This window comes from Phyllostomus hastatus, unplaced genomic scaffold (assembly GCF_019186645.2).
Source record: "Phyllostomus hastatus isolate PE091 unplaced genomic scaffold, TTU_PhHast_1.1 phas_contig_468, whole genome shotgun sequence".
NCBI classification, from domain to species: domain Eukaryota; kingdom Metazoa; phylum Chordata; class Mammalia; order Chiroptera; family Phyllostomidae; genus Phyllostomus; species Phyllostomus hastatus.
The window spans coordinates 3,486,402-3,503,100 of NW_025333884.1; the positions used below are offsets into that span (position 1 = coordinate 3,486,402).

Genomic DNA, 16,699 nt, shown 5'->3' on the forward strand with positions numbered 1-16,699 from the left:
AGAGACTAGGCACGAACTTCCGGTTGTCTGCTCCCAGCAGAGTGATGCGGACAGAGCTTAACCCTCCAAGCAGCAGCGTGCGGCCACACCCTTGGACCCTGCCCACCAGGGAAGTTCTGAGCCCTAGCGCAAGCTTTTGATCCCAGGTTGCTTACGTGGGCATGGAGCACCTACACGATTGGCTGCCCTAGTTGCTCTGCCTCGGCCCCTCCAGAGGTCAAACTAACCCCATGTGGCCCAAGGCCCCCACCATCAGTCATGAGGCTTAGAGGTTATCCAAGAGCCAGTCACAGGCCGGCCGCTTCTCTGGAATGTGCAGGGTTGGGACAACCCAGGCCTGCTGGGCAGCTCTCCGCTGCACCAGTGCCTGTGTGTGTATCAGTCGGGCTTGATCAGAGAAGCAGATTACTATGCGTTCATTAAGCATTCCAAAATACTTAGGAGATAAGTATATGTTTAAGAGAGCTTTTTTAAATGTTTGTTTGTTTATATATAAATACATACTTATAAATAGATAACTATATGTGTGTGTGCATATATATGCATGTGTATACATATGTATGTTCACGTATATATGTATGTGTGGCTGTTCCGTGAAGGCAGCTGCCTGCTCCCTCTCCCAGCAAGGAGCCACCCTCATTACCAGGAGCTCTAAAAACAGTTCAGAAGCATCCTTGATAGAAGTAGCTGTGGTTTCCATGACAATGAATGGCGCTGTGGTTTCCATGACAACACAGCCCTGCAGCCCCAATTCTTCCACCCATTCTGCACTTTGGGTTTTCTTCCTCCCTGTTTTACTTTTGGGTTTATATCTATCTTCCTGCATATACATTTTTTAAATTCTTTTTTTAATAGGGTGGTCAGGGATCACATCTCTCTCTCTTTTTAAATATTTCATTTATTTATTTTATTTTTTTAATTTTTATTTTTAGAGAGGGAAGGGAGGGAGAAAGAGAGAGAGAAACATCAATGTGTGGTTGCCTCTTATGTGCCCCACCCCCCCCACTGGGTATCTGGCCTGCAACCCAGGCATGTGCCCTGGCTGGCTATCAGCCTTGGCTGGTGTGGCTCAGTGGATTGAGTACCAGCATGCAAACCAAAGGGCTGCCGGTTCAATTACCAGTCAGGGCACAGGCCTGGGTTGAGGGCCAGGCCCCCAGTAGGAGGCATGTGAGAGGCAACCACACATTGATGTTTCTCTCTCTCTTTCTCCCTTCCCCTCTCTCTAAAAATAAATAAATAAAATCTTTTTTTTTTTAAAGAAGAAGGTTGTTTCTGTTGGCAGCGCTGGGAAGGAAGCCAGAAGAAAGGAGCCGTATTTGCCAGTGTAGACAGTAAACATTAAACTCCACATGAGAAACTCCCACCCTCCCCTTGCCTCAAAGCGGGGGTCTCCACCCACGACAGTCAATGAGGCCAGTCACTCCTATGGCCACTAATCCTGTGGGTGGCCATTCTAGGGAAATTTGCCAATCCAAACTCTCTACCTCCTCTCTCTAAACTCAGGTCCCCCTCACCAAACCAAGGTTGGAGTATTCACAGCTCAATCCCCTCCTTCATACCCCTCGCCCTCCCCCCACACACACATTTTCAAAAACTCCATTGTTTGTATCAGACTTCAGATCAGAGGTATGGTCTGATCTATATTTAACCCTCACAACAAACTTCATTGTATCAAACTTCATTGTTGTGGCCTTGCCACAAAAATTTACTTTTTAGCCAGGCAAGCTTGCCCAATGGATTCTTGAATTCCCTCTCCCTGATGGTCCAGCTAAAAGAATCACCACACGGTAAGAGCCAGTGACAGCCATCTTCCAGGAGGAGTCGTGTCTGCCTGGACGCAATGCATGCTGGGGCCCAGGGAAGGGAGGGCCAGAGGTAGCGGGTTGAACTCAGGGAGGAGGCTGACGGCTTGAATTTGCAAGGGGCTCTTGCAATAATCATGACTTTCACCACCATCATCACTATTGTATCCACACACTAATAAATATCATATAAACTCTCTATTACTATTAATCATGGCTCTAGCACTGTGGATACAGCAATGAACAAAAGAGACAAATCCGTGGCCTCTAGCAGAGCAGATAAACAAGGAATACATAAATGAAACATAACTTTGGGAAGAGAGGTGCTATGGGGAAAAATGAGGGGAGCCCTGGCCAAGTAGCTCGGTTGGTTACAGAGCCACGCAATACACCAAGGTTGCGGGTTCGATCCCTGGTCAGGGCACAGACAGGAATCAGCCAGTGAATGCAGAGATGGGTGGAATAACAAATCTTTCTCCCCCACCTTCCTTTCTCTAAAATTAATAAGTAAAAATTTTTTAAATAAGGAAGAATGAGGGGAGTGTGTGTTTCTGAAAGAGGGGTCAGAGAAGCCCTCTCTGAGGGGGTGACATTTAAAGGGAAACCTGGAAGAAGTCAGACACTGAGATTTGCAGGTATGTGGAGTAAAGGCTTTTCAGAAAGGGAACTAGCCTGTGCAAAGGCCCAGGGGCAGGTGACTGCGAGGTGTTGGAGGAGCAGCAAGGGCCAGTATGGCTGGTGCCAAGTGAGGGAGGGGCGGAGTAGGGGACATGTGGTCAGGGAGGAAACAGGCTGGATTCCCTAGGGCCTTGGGGACACTTGGCTTATTCTCAGAGGAGCATGGGAGACACTGTGGACTCTGAGCAGAGGTGTGGTCTGATCTGTATTTAACCCTCACAACAGACAGGTGCAATAGAGATAATCAACCCGTTATACAGATGAGGACACTGAGGCTCAGGAACCATCAATCCCATTTTCGGGGAAGCCAGGATTCGCATCTGCATCTATCTGGCTTCCTGTGCACCTGACTGGGGAGTTCGATTCCAAGCAGAGAGGATGAGACCGGCCTGGCAACCCTGGCTCTGGAACTGAGCAGAATATGCCGGGGAGGACGAAGATCTCCCAGCTCCCTGAGCAGGGCAGGGCCTGGTGGGGGCTGACAGCGCTCACATCAGAGACCCCCCTCTGTTCTGTAGTTCTCTCCTCCTCTGGCCATGAGTCCCTCACTGTCTGGACACAGGTTTGTCTCCCCCACTGGACTGTGAGCCCTGGGAGGGCAGGGCTGGGGCTCTCGTTGGTTACGTCTGTGTCCCCAGCACAAGCCAGACACAGAGGAAGGGTGAGGGGAATATTTTTATTAAATGGATTTGCCATGTGTTCTCCAAAGACACTAATGCAAGAGGGGAGGATGTATAAGGACAAGTTTAAGACATTTGGGCCATGGCTGTTGTGGCTCAGTGGATTGAGAATGGACCTCAGAACTGAAAGTTCACTGGTTCGATTCCCAGTCAGGGCACATGCCTGAGTTGCGGGCCAGGTCCCTGATTGGGGGTGTGTGAGAGGCAACCAGTCAATAACTTCTCTCTCTCTCCCTGTTTCTCCTTCCCTTTCCCTCTCTCTCTCTCTCTAAAAAAAAAAAAAGACAACTTGAGTCAGCTCAGGTTCACACCCAGACTCTCCCTGATGACATCAGAGCTCTGGAACTTTAAGCGTGGCTCTCCATCTGTCTGAGCCTCAGTTTCTCTGTCTGAAAATTGGGGGGTGCTGGGGGTGCTGAGAGGATTCTGGGGATGATACACATGACTCATGGGGCCCGGCAGGGAGAGCACATTCAGCCCCGGCCAGGTCCTATCACTATTTTCCTGCAAGCTGGAGAAGCGAATGATTTTCCCAACAAGCACTTACGTTTGGCCTTTCCTGACTGTGGTGGGGAGCAGGAGAATGTATGAATAAGCATTTGCACCTGATCATAGAAGACCAAAACTAGCACTATACACCCATTGTGAAGGGTTGAGAAAACACTGAAAAGAGAAAAATAAAAATCTCCCACAAATTCATGTTGCATGGAGAATCTTGTTACCATTTTTTAAAAGATTTTACTTATTTATTTTTAGAGAGAGGGGAAGGGAGGGAGAAAGAGAGGGAGAGAAACATCAATGTGTGAGAGAAACATTGATTGGTTGTCCCCTCAGCCTGCAACCCAGGCATGTGCCCTGACTGGGAATAGAACCAGCGAACTTTTGTTTTTGCGGGACGATGCTCAACCAACTGGGCCACACCGACCAGGGCTTGTGACCATGTTTTAAAGGTAAAATCAGGATTCTCCAACAACTACAAAATGGACAGGTGTCAAACATTTTATTTAACTCATCAAATAACTCAGGGAGATAGTCCAACCAGTTCAGAGGAAGAACCCAGAACAGACAGATGTGTACCATTAGGGATGCTAAAATAAACGTTTCCTTATATGCAGAAAACTGGTGGGGGGGGTTGCCCTGTGGGACAGGGAAATCAACTGTCCACCTGACAAAATCACTTTCACGTGTGTGGACAGAGATCACCCACAATGTATCAAGGAGGGAAGAGCTCAAAGACCCAGAGACCCCAGAGAATCAGACATCAAGAAAGGGGCGCTGGACAACTCCTGAGTTTCTAGCCAAGATGCCAGTCACCTTTTTGGCATATGTCAAGGCCTTTCACAATTTTCCCTACAGGAGCAAAAGGCTCAAAATACCTCAATTCAGCCCTGGCCGGTGAGGCTCACCTGGTTGGGCGTCGTCCTTCAGACCGAAGTGTCGCAGGTTCAATTCCCAGTCAGGGCACGTGTGGGAGGCAACCAACTGATGTTTCTCTCTCACGTCAATGTTTCTCTCCTTCTCTTCCTCCCTGCCTCACTCTCTCTCTAGAATCAGTAAGAAGAAAAAAATGTTTTAAATAAAAAAGAAAAGAAATATCTGAATTCATCTCATGTAGTAATGTGTGTTATGAAGATTTTTTAAAGATTAGATTTATTTCTAGAGAGGGGAAAAGGAGAAAGAGGGAGAGAAACACCAGTGTGTGGCTGCCTCTTGAGTGCCCCCTACTGGGGACCTGGCCCACAATCAAGGATTGTGCTCTGACTGGGGATCAAACCAGCAACCCTTTGGTTCTCGCAGGCCAGTACTCAATCCACTGAGCCACACCAGCCAGAAGATTTATTTTTTATGTCATGTGCGTGCATCCTAGGTCACAGTAAAATGTTTTTTTCTTTTTGCCGTGGATCGTGGTTCATAATCGTGTGGCAGTTACTGCTTTAGGTCAATCAGCTATTCCCCTGTGGCTGGGTATGTGGGGTTTTTTTTTTTTTTACTTTTTAAAAAATCCTCACCCAAGAATATGTTTATAGGTTGTTGTTGTTGTTGTTGTTGTTGTTGTTGTTGTTGTTGTTAGAGAGAAAGAAAGGGGGGAGGAGAACCATCAATGTGAGAAACATCAGTTGGTCGCCTCTCATATGCACCCCAGCCAGGGACTGAACCTGAAACCTCAGTACGTGCCCTAATCAGGGATGGAACCTGCAGACTTTTGATGTACAGGATGATGCTCCAACCAACTGACCAACTGAACCACCTGCTAAGGGCTGGACATGTGCTTTTCTTCTGATCTTCCGCTATTTCAAATGAAGAGCTGAGAAGACTTGGTGTGTGATGCCCCACATATTCCTCTGTCATCTGGATTCAGATGTGACTTCTCAGCTTGTTTGAAATGACGGTTTTTAGGACATAGTGTCTGTTCTGTCCATTTTCATTGCACAGAGCAGGAATCTAAACTATAGCCTCAGGCTTTGGCACGGAAAACCTAGCAACTCTCTTCCCCTGGGACCATGATGAGCTCTTTCTCTTTCTCTCTGGAAATAACCGACAAAACCTCCAGATTGTGTTCAGGGGGAATAGATGTGTGTTCTCTGAGCTGGGGCTCAGGGTACAGCCTCCAGCCACTGGCCCTGAATTTCCACCAGATGAAAAGCCAGCGGCTGTCCCCACGCTCTGCAGCCAGGACACAGGCTTCCCAGCGAGGAGACGCGGCCAGAAAACTGAGAGGCCCGTGCGCCTTTCCTTGGCTTAATTTATTTTCCCTAAAAAACAGGCATACAGCAAAATAATCCATCTAGTAAGATTGCATTAATGTAACGTTCAAAAATGTCTCAGCTTCTTCCCTGTGAAATGGGACGATTGGGGTGAACATTGTTCACAGACCCTGGCTGCACATCAGAGTCAACTCCAGAGCCTTTAAAGTGATTGCTGCCCCGGCCCCACCTCCCACCACCAGCTTCAGACTCCCAGAGGATGCGGCCAGGGCATCCCAATTTTTTAAATGCTCCCCAGGGGACTGGAACTTGTAGCCAAAGTTGAGAGCCACCCTTTTTTCCCTGGTCCTCAGTCAGTAGTCTCTAGGGAAGAGGGTCCCCGCCGGCGCTGCGCTGGAGAACGCACTCTGAGAACCGCTGCCTTCAAGGTCAGCGGCCTCTGTCTCTGCTCTGACACCCAGTGAGTTTGTGAGTCTCCGGTTAGGACAGAGAGGGCCGGGTTCCGGGATGAGCACCCGGCTGTAACAGCGAGGTCGTTCGGTGGTTGGGCAGCCCAACTGCTCACCCAGAATCAGCTGAGATGACAAGACTGATAACTCCACCACATGCACCAAAAGGTTTACTCTCGTGCTGGGATTTTTCTGGGGGGAATACGACAGGCATGAGCCAGTCCCCGTGGCTTGAACAAAATCAGAGTGAGGGTGTTGGCCCTTTATAGTGGCCTGGGGGCTGGGGCTGGGGGTTTGCCAGGCTGGACCCTCACAGTCACTCAGGGGCGGGAGCAAGCTGACTTTGCTGTGGCCTCCCCAGCTGTGGGGTGGGCGACCAAAGCCCAAAGCGCCTTCTGGCTCACCCTCGCCGCGCTGTGGGCCCACCCTAAGAGCGGTCTTGGAGCGCCCCCTGGTGGGAAAATGGGGCGCGGCAACTGGGGTCAGGGACTCAGCTCCGCCCGCGGAGAAGCAGCGGCGCCGAGCGTCCAGTGTGATGGGGCGGAGCCTGCACTGAGACAGCCGAGGCCTTGCGGCCCTAGGCTTTGGGGAACCCGCTGGAGAGGAAGGGATGTCGTTTTCTGCTACAGGACTCCTGCCTTCTTCCTCCGAGCCATTCTAGGATGGGGTCACATCGCCTCGATCTCGGGGCGCCCCCGTCTCCCCGGACAAGTTCAGCTTCCAGGCCCCTGCGGGGCAGGCGGAGGGCACGCTTCGCCTCTGCTCACGTCCCGACGCCCATCCGGACCCCAGTGACTCGCACGTTCCTTTCAAGCCGGGTCCCATCCAAGCACTAGTGACGGGGAACCTAATTACGCAGCCACCCCATGGAGGCTGGTGGCCCGTTTTGCAGACACCGTCTCCCCTAATCCTAGCTCGGAAGCCTGGCTCGGGAGGGGTCGGTGACGACTCGTGACTCAGCCCCGGGCAGCGCAGTCGTGGCTCTGGGCTCTCGCACCGGCCGTTCCCGCCCCTGGGGGCGCTTCCCTCGGGTGTCCGCTGCCTCGCCCCGCACCTACTGCCACCTTCCCAGTGAGGGCTTTCCCCGATTGCAAACCCTCCCGCCCCGCACCCGCAGGCCCCGCCCGCCCGCCTTTCCTCCCCGCGGGCGCCGCTGTCCAACGCCGGAGCCCGCGCTGCTCTCGGGGCTCAGTACCCGTCCGCCCTCCCCCGCCCACGACGCTCCGCGGGGGTCTGCCTGCGTCTGCCCTGCTTCCCGCTGCAGCCCTCGCGGGTCCTCGGCCTCCGCGGAACACCGCCTCCTTCTCCCACAGGAGGCGACCGCACTCCCCTCCGTCCGGGCACCTCCGGGCCCCGCGGGGACAAACCCGCTGCTGAAGAGCCTGGGGGCTCCTCGCACGGCCCCTGCGGGTGGGACCTCAGGGCCTTTACGCTGCTGCCCCTGGGACCCGAGGCGCTGCTCCGCGCGCCCCAGACTCCCACCCGCCGGGTGGGGGCGTCCCCACACCTGCCTCGGGGGGTACATCTGGGTCCGGTTCGCCAAGCCCGCGCGGTCCATCCGGTCCGTCAGTCATTCAACAGCTGGAAACAGCGGCCACCGTGTGCGGGCGCCGGGCTGGGGCCCGGGACGCGGCGAGGGACGGGACGGACCGCCTCCGCCGCCCCAAACCCCTCGCTCACCCGCCCCAAACCGCCACCACCGGGTGACCCTCGGCCTCAGCCACTGCCCGATTCCTCCGCCAGCTGCGCTGCGGAGCCCGGGCCCGGGCGGCAGTTGGCAGCGGGAGGAGGGGGACGCCATCTGGAAGCCGCTGGGGCTGCGGTGGCGGCAGCAGCGGTGACGTGAGCCGGGGCCCCTGGGTCCCTCCTCAGGCCCACGGGCTCTGCGGGTGGAACCCCCGCGACCCAGCGACCCGGGCTCAGGGCAGCAGCTTCCCCTGGGCCGGGAGCAGCTCGCTGCGTTTCTCATCTTCGGGAGACCCGCCCGTCCCGGGTGGGCACTTTGCCTGCAAAACCCGAGTCAGTTTCTTTTATTAACCTCCCGCCCCGAAAAACACAGTCAGTGCGTTGTTTGGAAATAAACAAGGGTACCCGGTGGCAATCAGGGCTCTGAAAAGTAAGGTGGGGGTGGGCGGGAAGGGTGACCTTTGTCATAGGGTGGCCGGGGAAGCCTCCCTGGGGATGTGACACTTGAAGAAAGACCCGCACGCAACGGACAGACTCCTGCGGACGACCTGGGTAGGGCGCTCCTTCGGCCCGCGGGCGGGTACACGGGAAGACTTTCAAGGGCCTGGGAAGGGGAGTGACTCCGTCAGACATCAGTTGAGTCCTGCTAGGACCCTTCTGGCAGCCCTGTAGGTGTGTGCAGGAGCAGGGCAGGGGCCCAGGGATGCGGGGAGGCCTCCCGGTCTGCGGTCCAGGACAGAGCCTTGGAGATCCAGCATGGGAGCTGGGAGCTGCCCACAGAAAGAGCAGGGAGAAGGGTCCAGCTCGGCGCCGGGGCAGCGCCAGTGCGCTCAGAGTGGGGCCCTGAGTGAGGTCGGGGGAGGGAGCTGGACTGGGTGAGGTGCGGCTGGGCAGAGGCTGACCTGAGGGCTAGAGAAAGGGGCTGAGACCCAGCCCCGGTCTTGGGCAGGGAGGGGCGCTAGGAGCCAGGATGAGGGGTGAGGGCTGGGGCCCCAGAACATGTGGCTGAGTGGGGCCAGCAAAGGGAGCTCGGTGGCAGAGACCTAAAGATGGTGAAGGGCTGAGGTCTGGCAAGGGACAGGGCCAGGGACGGCTGAGGCTGGCCTTGGAGGGGGGAGGCCGGGAGCAGGGCAGGTAGAAGCTAGGGCGTGGCAGAACTTAAGTGGGTAGGTTAGGCCAGGGGGCGAGGTAGGGGCCCAGTCACTGAAGCAGAAGGGACACTGGGTGTCAGTCATTGTCAGCACAGCCCCAAGGTGTCTTGCCTGAACCTCAGCAGGGACAGGTGGGACACCTGTGGCCCATGGCTGGCCCACCCCTCCCCCATGGCCCACAGCACAGAGAGACCAGGCCAGACACAGAATTCACTTTACTGAGGAACCCCAGCGATGGTGCACAAGGAGACGGGCCTAAATGCTGCAGGGAGAAGGTAGTCACACGTGGGGGCCTCCCTGGCATGGACACCTCCCCTCAGGGAGCTGCTCAGCCCAGGCCCAGGCCCTGAAGCCGGTCAGACAGCAGGGAGACGGGGCTTCCTCCCCAGCCCCGCGCCCACCCTGACCTGACCCGAATAGCCCTGTCTCTGCCCCAGGGAGGCCCCTGCGGTCCAGCGGTGCCCCCCCTTCCAAGCAGCTCCCGAGTCTGCGTCTGCACCTGGGTGTCCGAGTGGGCCTGGGACAGTCTGGTGGTGCTGTGGGGACATGCCCAGCCCCCCCCATGCCTTCCTCAAGGCCTGTAGGGAGGACCCCCCTGATGTGATGGGCTGGGCACCTCATAGGGCTGGGAACTGGGACACGGACACAGCCCGGGACCAGAGGACTTGGAGGGGCGTCCAGCGATACTGAGGGGAAACACTGAGGTGGGCAGAGAGGGCTGAAGCGGAGGTCAGCACAGGGACACGACACCACACAAGAGCAGCGGCACTTGGGGCGCAGGTGCTGACCCTGACCGCGAGGGGGCGTAGGTGGGCGGGGGAGGGGCGCCTGGAAGGCTGACCGCAGCTCCCCCTGGGGCACATTTCCTCCGCTCTAAACTCGGGACCCTGGTCAGCTCCTACGCTGCTGGGACCAGCCCCCACCCCTCAGGTGCGCCCTCAGGGTCCCCTCTGGCATTTAATTCACTCAGACGGTGAACTGGGAGACCCTATCATTTTAGGGGCTGCGAGCCGGCACTGAGGGACTGATCAGCCCAAGGGAGGGGGCGGCGGCTGGAGGGAGGGAGGGGAGAGCCGCATGCCTGGGTGAGGGACGCTGCCGGGCACTGCAGAGAGGCCAGTGACATAAATGTGGGTTGCTCTGACTGAAAATGTTGGCAAATAATTAGGATTTTTGGAAATCACTGTGCAATCTGAGTGACAGATTCAGCCTATGGACTCCAGCAGGTGGCCTTGGCCTTGAGGAGCTAATTCATCTGCAGCAGCTGCACCAGAGGTGGGCAGGCCTAGTGCGTCGTCCCTGTCTCCTTCCTCCTCCTCCTCCTCCTCCTCTCCAGCTCCTGATAACCTGTCCCCATGCCTCCCCCACCTCTTCTCTCTCTCCGCCCCCCTCCCAGAGGAGCCGCCCCCTCTGCCTCAGGCTGTCTTTCTGGAATCATTTCCGCCCCCCCCCCACCCGCCGGGAGCTCAGCTTCACCCTGACACGCACTGGCGAGCTAGTGGCCAAGCCTCCATCACAGACCCCCGGCCCCATCCGATTGGTGGGGGCCTACAGACGCTGGCCAGAAGCGTGGGTCTGGAACCTTCGGGGCCCCACGAAGAGCCAGAAAGAACTCACTGGCACCGCTGGCCTCCCCAGCTGCTCGCGTCCAGGGACACACTCACCCCCTGCCCCCGCTAAGTGGGGGCCGCCCAAAGCCACGCCCGCTCGGTGCCCTTTGAGACACGGTCCCATCACTTGGGGCGACTGCCTCCAGGGGTGCTCGTTTCTCTCTCCTTCTTCCATCAGGATCGCTCGCGCCACCTGCAAAGGAGGGACTGGAAGGCAAGGATGAGGCCCGCAGTGCGCGCCTGGCGCACCGCGGAGCGCGGAGCACACGGTTAAGCGGCAGACGGGCCTCTGCTGCAGGGAGGGCGGAGGGAGCGCGGGGCGGGGGGCGCACATCGCCCGCCACAGCCTCGCTGTCTCTGGGAGCCACTAGTGGCACTTGGGGGGCGGCCTCCCTCCCCTACGAGCCTTCTTCCCCCGCGCGGACTTGGAGCCGGTAGGTGGCTGCCCCTTGGCCTCGCCGGCCTTGGCGCGGGCTCCCGCGCCCGCGCGCCCCTTCTTCTTCTTGTCGCCCGCCGCCTCATCCTTAGCTTTCTTCTCGGGAGTGATGGCCCGCCCGCCGCGGCCTCGGCCTCCCCGTCGGGTTCTGCGGGACCCGGAGGGGGCGCCCGCCTGACCCAGGACCTTGGAAGCCGTGCGGGCTCGCTTGGCCCGGGGCTTCCTGGACGCGCGGCCCTCAGGCCCCGATTCCTCGCTGTCCGTGTCCTCGGACGCCTCCTCGGAGCCTCCGTCCGAAGCCCCCTCCGACTGCTCCTCCGACTCCCGGTCCTTCCGCGCCGCCAGGAGCGCCAGGACCTCCCCCAGGCCGCCCTTGTGGTATTTGCACTTCCCACCTTCCCAGGCCTCTTCCTTCTCCTCCTTCATCACCTCCGCCATGTCCTGGGCGGCCAGGAGCGCCACCAGCTCCAGGAGGCCCACCTCGTCGTCCCCGTCCTCGCCCCAGCCGCCCAGAAGGCCCGGGGGAGCCTTCTTCCCCTTGGGGAGGGTCTCCGGCTCAGCCAGGGCGGAAATGCATTCCAGAAGGTTGCCGTCGTCCTTGGCCTTCCTGAGGACCATGGCGTCCACCTGGCGTCCCGCCTCCTCCACCATCACGCGTGTTCCGGAAGTGTCCTTGGACATGACAGCCAGGACCTCGGGAAGCGCATCTTTTTTGTCTTTCTTGTCGCTCCAGCCCAGCGACTCGATCACGGAAGCGATTTTCAGCATCTCCTCCCGGGCGGAGGGGTCCGAGGGGTCTGTGTACGCCACAATGGCCACAAACTCGGGGCTGTCCCCTTCTTGCTCTGGGTCCTCCCTTTCCTGCCAGTCGCTGGCAGAGGCGTCGCTGTCTGCGGGCTCCTCGTCGGAAGTGTCTCGCACGGCCAGCAGGGCCACTAAGTCGGGGACCCCGCTCAGGTCTTCGATGTTCAGGCTGATGGACTCAGCCCCTGGGGTTTCCTTGTCCATCTCCTCCTTCTTGGCTTTGTCCGTCACCGTCACCAGAGCCAGGAACTCGCGGGCACCCTCTCCGCCCTCGGCGTCGCCCTGGAGGGCCCACTTCTTCACGAGCTCCCTGGCGGCGGTCTGCAGCGTGGTGTACAGCGCCCTCTGGTCCTCCACCCCGCTCAGGTCCTCCTCGTCTATCTCCTCGATCACGATGCCCAGGCTGTCGGAGGAGGAGCCCTCCGACCCACGCCTGGCGGAGGCGAACGGCCGCCCTCCTCGGCCTCTCTTCTTGCCCTTCTGGGCCAGCCTGTTGCCTCTGGCTCTGCTTCTGCGACTCCGACGGCCCCTCCTGGCCCTGCCGGCTGCACCAGGAGGGGGGCCGGCCAGCTCCGACCCCTGGGCCTCCGTCTCGGAGGTGGGAGGGGTGGGCGTGTCCTCAGGGGCCCTCTCGTCCAGCAGCAAGCGCTTCATCTGCCTCAGGACTCTCGTGTCCTCTGCGCGGTCCTTACACAGAACCCTCCAGAAGCCTTCCCTGCCAGGGATCTCCCTGGGGATGGCGGAGTGATCGATGTCCTCCGAGAACTCCACCAGGGCGGCCTTGGCCTTTTCGTCCCTCATGGCCCTCGTGTTCCGAAGCCTGAACGTGCCCAGGGGCAGGAAGGCCGGCCGCAGCACGGCTTCGATGGCCGCCTGCTCCAGGCCCTCGGGGATGCCGGTGACTAGCAGGGCCCTGTGCACGTCCACGTCCAGCCCGCTGCACCAGTCCTGCAAAAGGCTCAAGGCCATGGTGCCGCTCGCTGGCGCTGATCGCGCAGTGCAAATCCCACCCGGGAGCAGCGCCGCAGGGCTTGGAGTTCAGGTTCAGGTGAATGTGGCCGAGCTGCGGGCGCGGGCCTGGGGCTCCTGCAGCCACTGGCCGGCTGACGCAGCGGCCTTTCTCAAGGTCCCCTCCCCAGAGCTGTCGGACAATTCGCAGGGGGCTTACGCGTCAGGCCCCAGGGATGCAGCCGGCCCCGCCGCTCCGCCCTTCTGTCCCAGGCCTGAGTGACGCAGCGCCCGGGCAGGTGCAGGGTAGGGTGGCGCTGTGGCACCGGGAGCTGCGCAGACAGGGCAGCTGCCAGGGGCCGGCTCTCGCCGCGTCTAGGCGCGCACCCTCCGCTCCTGTCTCAGCAGTTCCGCTGCGTCTCCGCTGCTCGGTCCTGCGCCTGCGCACACGGGCTGGCCCCTCCGAGAGCCGGGCCCGGTCTCCATGGCAACACGGCTGTCCGCAGCTGGGTTCTGGGGACCCCCTCTTAAAGGGTCCGGCTAAAGGAGGATGTGCGCGTTGGCGGCACCATCTTCAGTGATGAGGCCCCTATAGGACGAATCCGCAGGGGGAGGAGGACATAGAGACCCAAACCCGGGGGCTCCGGCCTCGCACCGTGGCGCCGGGACTGGCTCTCGGGTTCAGAGTTCACGGTCGTCCCTCAGTGGAAAGAGGCTTCGGGAGGGGTACACTGGTCTCGCCCGTGAGGCGCGGACCCACTCGATGCACGTGCGGTTAACCTGGTTGTGTACACGGCGTGTGTTGGTGCGCGGTCATCAGGGAGGTCAGACACGGATTCCACAAGAAAGCGTGTCCCAGGCCTGGGCCCGCCGGCCGGGACGCGGGAACGCGCACTCCTCTGCCCCTGCGCCCTCCCACCCCACGGACACCCGGCGCTGCAGTCCAACTGGGGGGTTTCCGTCTCTACGGCGTCCCCCTGCTCAGACCCTGAGAAAGTTCCCGAGCTTCTCGAAAGCTCGGTGTTCTTTGTGAAAATGGCCATAACCGCTGACCCTGCCTCCTGGGGCTCTTGGGGGGTTGGAGGGGATGACGCGGGAAAGCACTTGGAAGAGAGGTTGGCTCGCAGCTGGTGCCCCGTCAGTCCTTTGAGAACTCATCGTTACGTAAACACGTGTTAAACAGATAGATAGGTAGATAGATAAGCAAACACTTAGAGCCTTTTTTTTTTTTTTGGTGGAAATGTAGGAACAGATTATTGCAAGGTTACCATGGCAACTGGGCCAATGGGCAAAGCGAATGTCTGCTCACCCTTCTACCAGCCCCTCCCGCCGTCCCCATTTTCCCTGTTTTTCTCTTCTCCTGTCCCCCTCCTGGTCCCCAAGCAGATGTTACCTTCTCCCTAGAGCAGCGTCGCCCCCCAGAAATGTAACCCGGGCCCCAAACGCCAGGCGCAGGCGCAATGTGACATTTACCTGGGCCGCTGTCGGTAAACAAACAGAAACGGGTGAAATAAAATTTAAGAATAGACGTCATTTATCACCAAACAGACAAATCGTTATCCTTTGTGCTTGTCATTGGCGTCAAACAATGATTAATGAGATATTGAACATTCTGGTTTTCAAGATGGGTCCCTTTGGAGCTGTCTTGTCTGAAGGCTTGGCAGCCACAGGCGACCACTGGGAATTTATCCCAAGGAACTCATTGGGGGGGGGCGGGGGGTGTAGACATGTTCAGCATTATTGTATTTATCATTGTGTTATTTATAACCCAGCAAGACTGGAAAAGCCAATAACGGGGGAGGGGAAGAGAAGCTGGCATTTTTCTGGGGAGGATGAACACGGGTAAGGGGCTGGGAGAAGACACATACCACATAATTCACCCACCAGAAGTGTGCACCTCGAAGGCGTTAGTGCATTCCGAGAGTTGTGCAACCATCATCACAATCAATTTTAGAACATTTCCATTGCTCAAAAAAAAAAAAGAAAAAAGAAAAGAAACATACACACTCCTTAGCGATCAATCGTTCTCCAGCTCTCCCCCCAGCTTCTGGCAACCACTGATCTCTGCTCTGACTGCATTCGTCTGTTCTGGAGATCTCCTGTGGGCGGGAGCCTGCGCTGCGTGGTGAGTCTGTGTCTGGCTTCTTTCACTCGACACAATGTTTTCGAGGCTCATCCACATTGGGTCACGGCTTCATTCCTTCGTATGGCCAAATGGTATCCCACTGTGTGAACACATGGCATTTGCTCTGCCCAGTCAGCATGGGGTGGACATTTGCGTGGCCTCCACATTTTGGCGACTGTGGGCAATGCTGCAGTCAACACTCACGTCCAAGTGTCTGTGTGGGCGCGTGGTTGCGTTTCTCATGGGAAACACCTGGGAGGGGAATTGCTGGGTCACAGGTCGACTCCTTGTAACCACTTGGGGAACTGGGGAACACAAGAGGCACTCTTTACAAAAGTTGGTTCAGAGCACAGGCCTTTTTCTACCTGGCAGCCCTGTGGTCTCACCAGCAGCCACTAACCAAGCAAGTCACGTGTCCCCCCTGCCTCAGTGTCCCCACTTTATTCTGAGATGCTGAGGATTCGGGAGGTGGTGCATGCAGGTGTTGAGCAGTGCCCTTCCCTGAGTGTTACCTCGACTAAGGTTTCATTCTCACTGGCGGACGGGACAGTGTGACATGGTGGGCTGCAGACTATGGAGGGGACAGCCCCAGACAGCACCCGGCACCTCCAGGTACAGAGGCAAGTCCCTCTCCCCAAAGTGCATCTCAGGAGCTCCTGTTGGAAGCAGTTTGACCTCCCAGGGGAGGCCTGCAACGTGATCTGGGGACCCCATGCACCCAGTGGGCGCTGAGGGAGGCCCAGGCTGTGGGACACCCAGGAAGGATCATGAACTGTGAGTTGCTCCGCATCCTCCACACCCCTTGGACACCCCACTAGGCCTTCACAGCTGTGAAAAAAAAAAACAGTTTAGGACAATCTGAGCTCAGAGCCTAACTCCACTTTATGTGCAAACACAGCAAGTTTTTAACTTTTTTTCAGGCTATGTTTATTGATTTTAAGGAGAGAAGAAGAGAGAAATATCCATGTAAGAGAGAAACACTGATTGGCTGCCTCCCACACACTGCCCCACTGGGTATTGAACCCCCAACCCAAATATGCAGCCTGACAGGAATCAATCCCCCCAGCTTTTGGAGCATGGGAGAACCCTCCAATGTACTGAGCCACACTGGCCATGGCAAAGCATCTTTAAAAAGAAAGATTTTATTTCTTCATTTTTAGAGAGAGGGGAAGAGAGAGAGAGAGAGGGAGGGAAACACCAACGTGTGATGGCCTCTCACAAGCCCCCTACTGGGGACCTGGCCTGCAACCAGGCATGTGCCCTGACTGGGAATTGAACCGGCGATACTTTGGTTCGAAGGCCCACACTCAATCCACTGAGCCACACCAGCCAGGGCTCAAATCACCTTTTTAAATGTGGTTTTCATTGACACTGACTATGCCCGCTTTCATTCTGATGCACCCACCATACTTCCTGTGTCACACCCCCCTCTCTTCTTTCTTCTCTCTCTCTTTTTTAATTTTTTAAGATTTTATTTATTTATTTTTAGAGGGGATGGAGGGGAGAGAGAGAGAGAGAAACATCAATGTGAAGTTGCTGGGGGCCATGGCCTGCAACCCAAGCACGAGCCCTGGCTGGGAATCGAACCTGCGATGCTTTGGTTCACAGCCCATGCTCAATCC

The 16,699-nt window shown here is 57.3% G+C and overlaps 1 protein-coding gene across 1 annotated transcript; it reads right to left on the bottom strand.

Annotated features, from left to right (window-relative positions):
* Window positions 1-9,386: 9,386 nt before the first annotated feature.
* PNMA8B (PNMA family member 8B) lies at window positions 9,387-13,357 on the bottom strand. Its single transcript, XM_045845063.1, has one exon. It carries the CDS (start codon window positions 12,971-12,973, stop codon window positions 11,132-11,134), a length of 1,842 nt encoding a protein of 613 aa, XP_045701019.1. The 5' UTR covers window positions 12,974-13,357; the 3' UTR covers window positions 9,387-11,131.
* Between the last annotated feature and the right edge of the window lie 3,342 nt (window positions 13,358-16,699).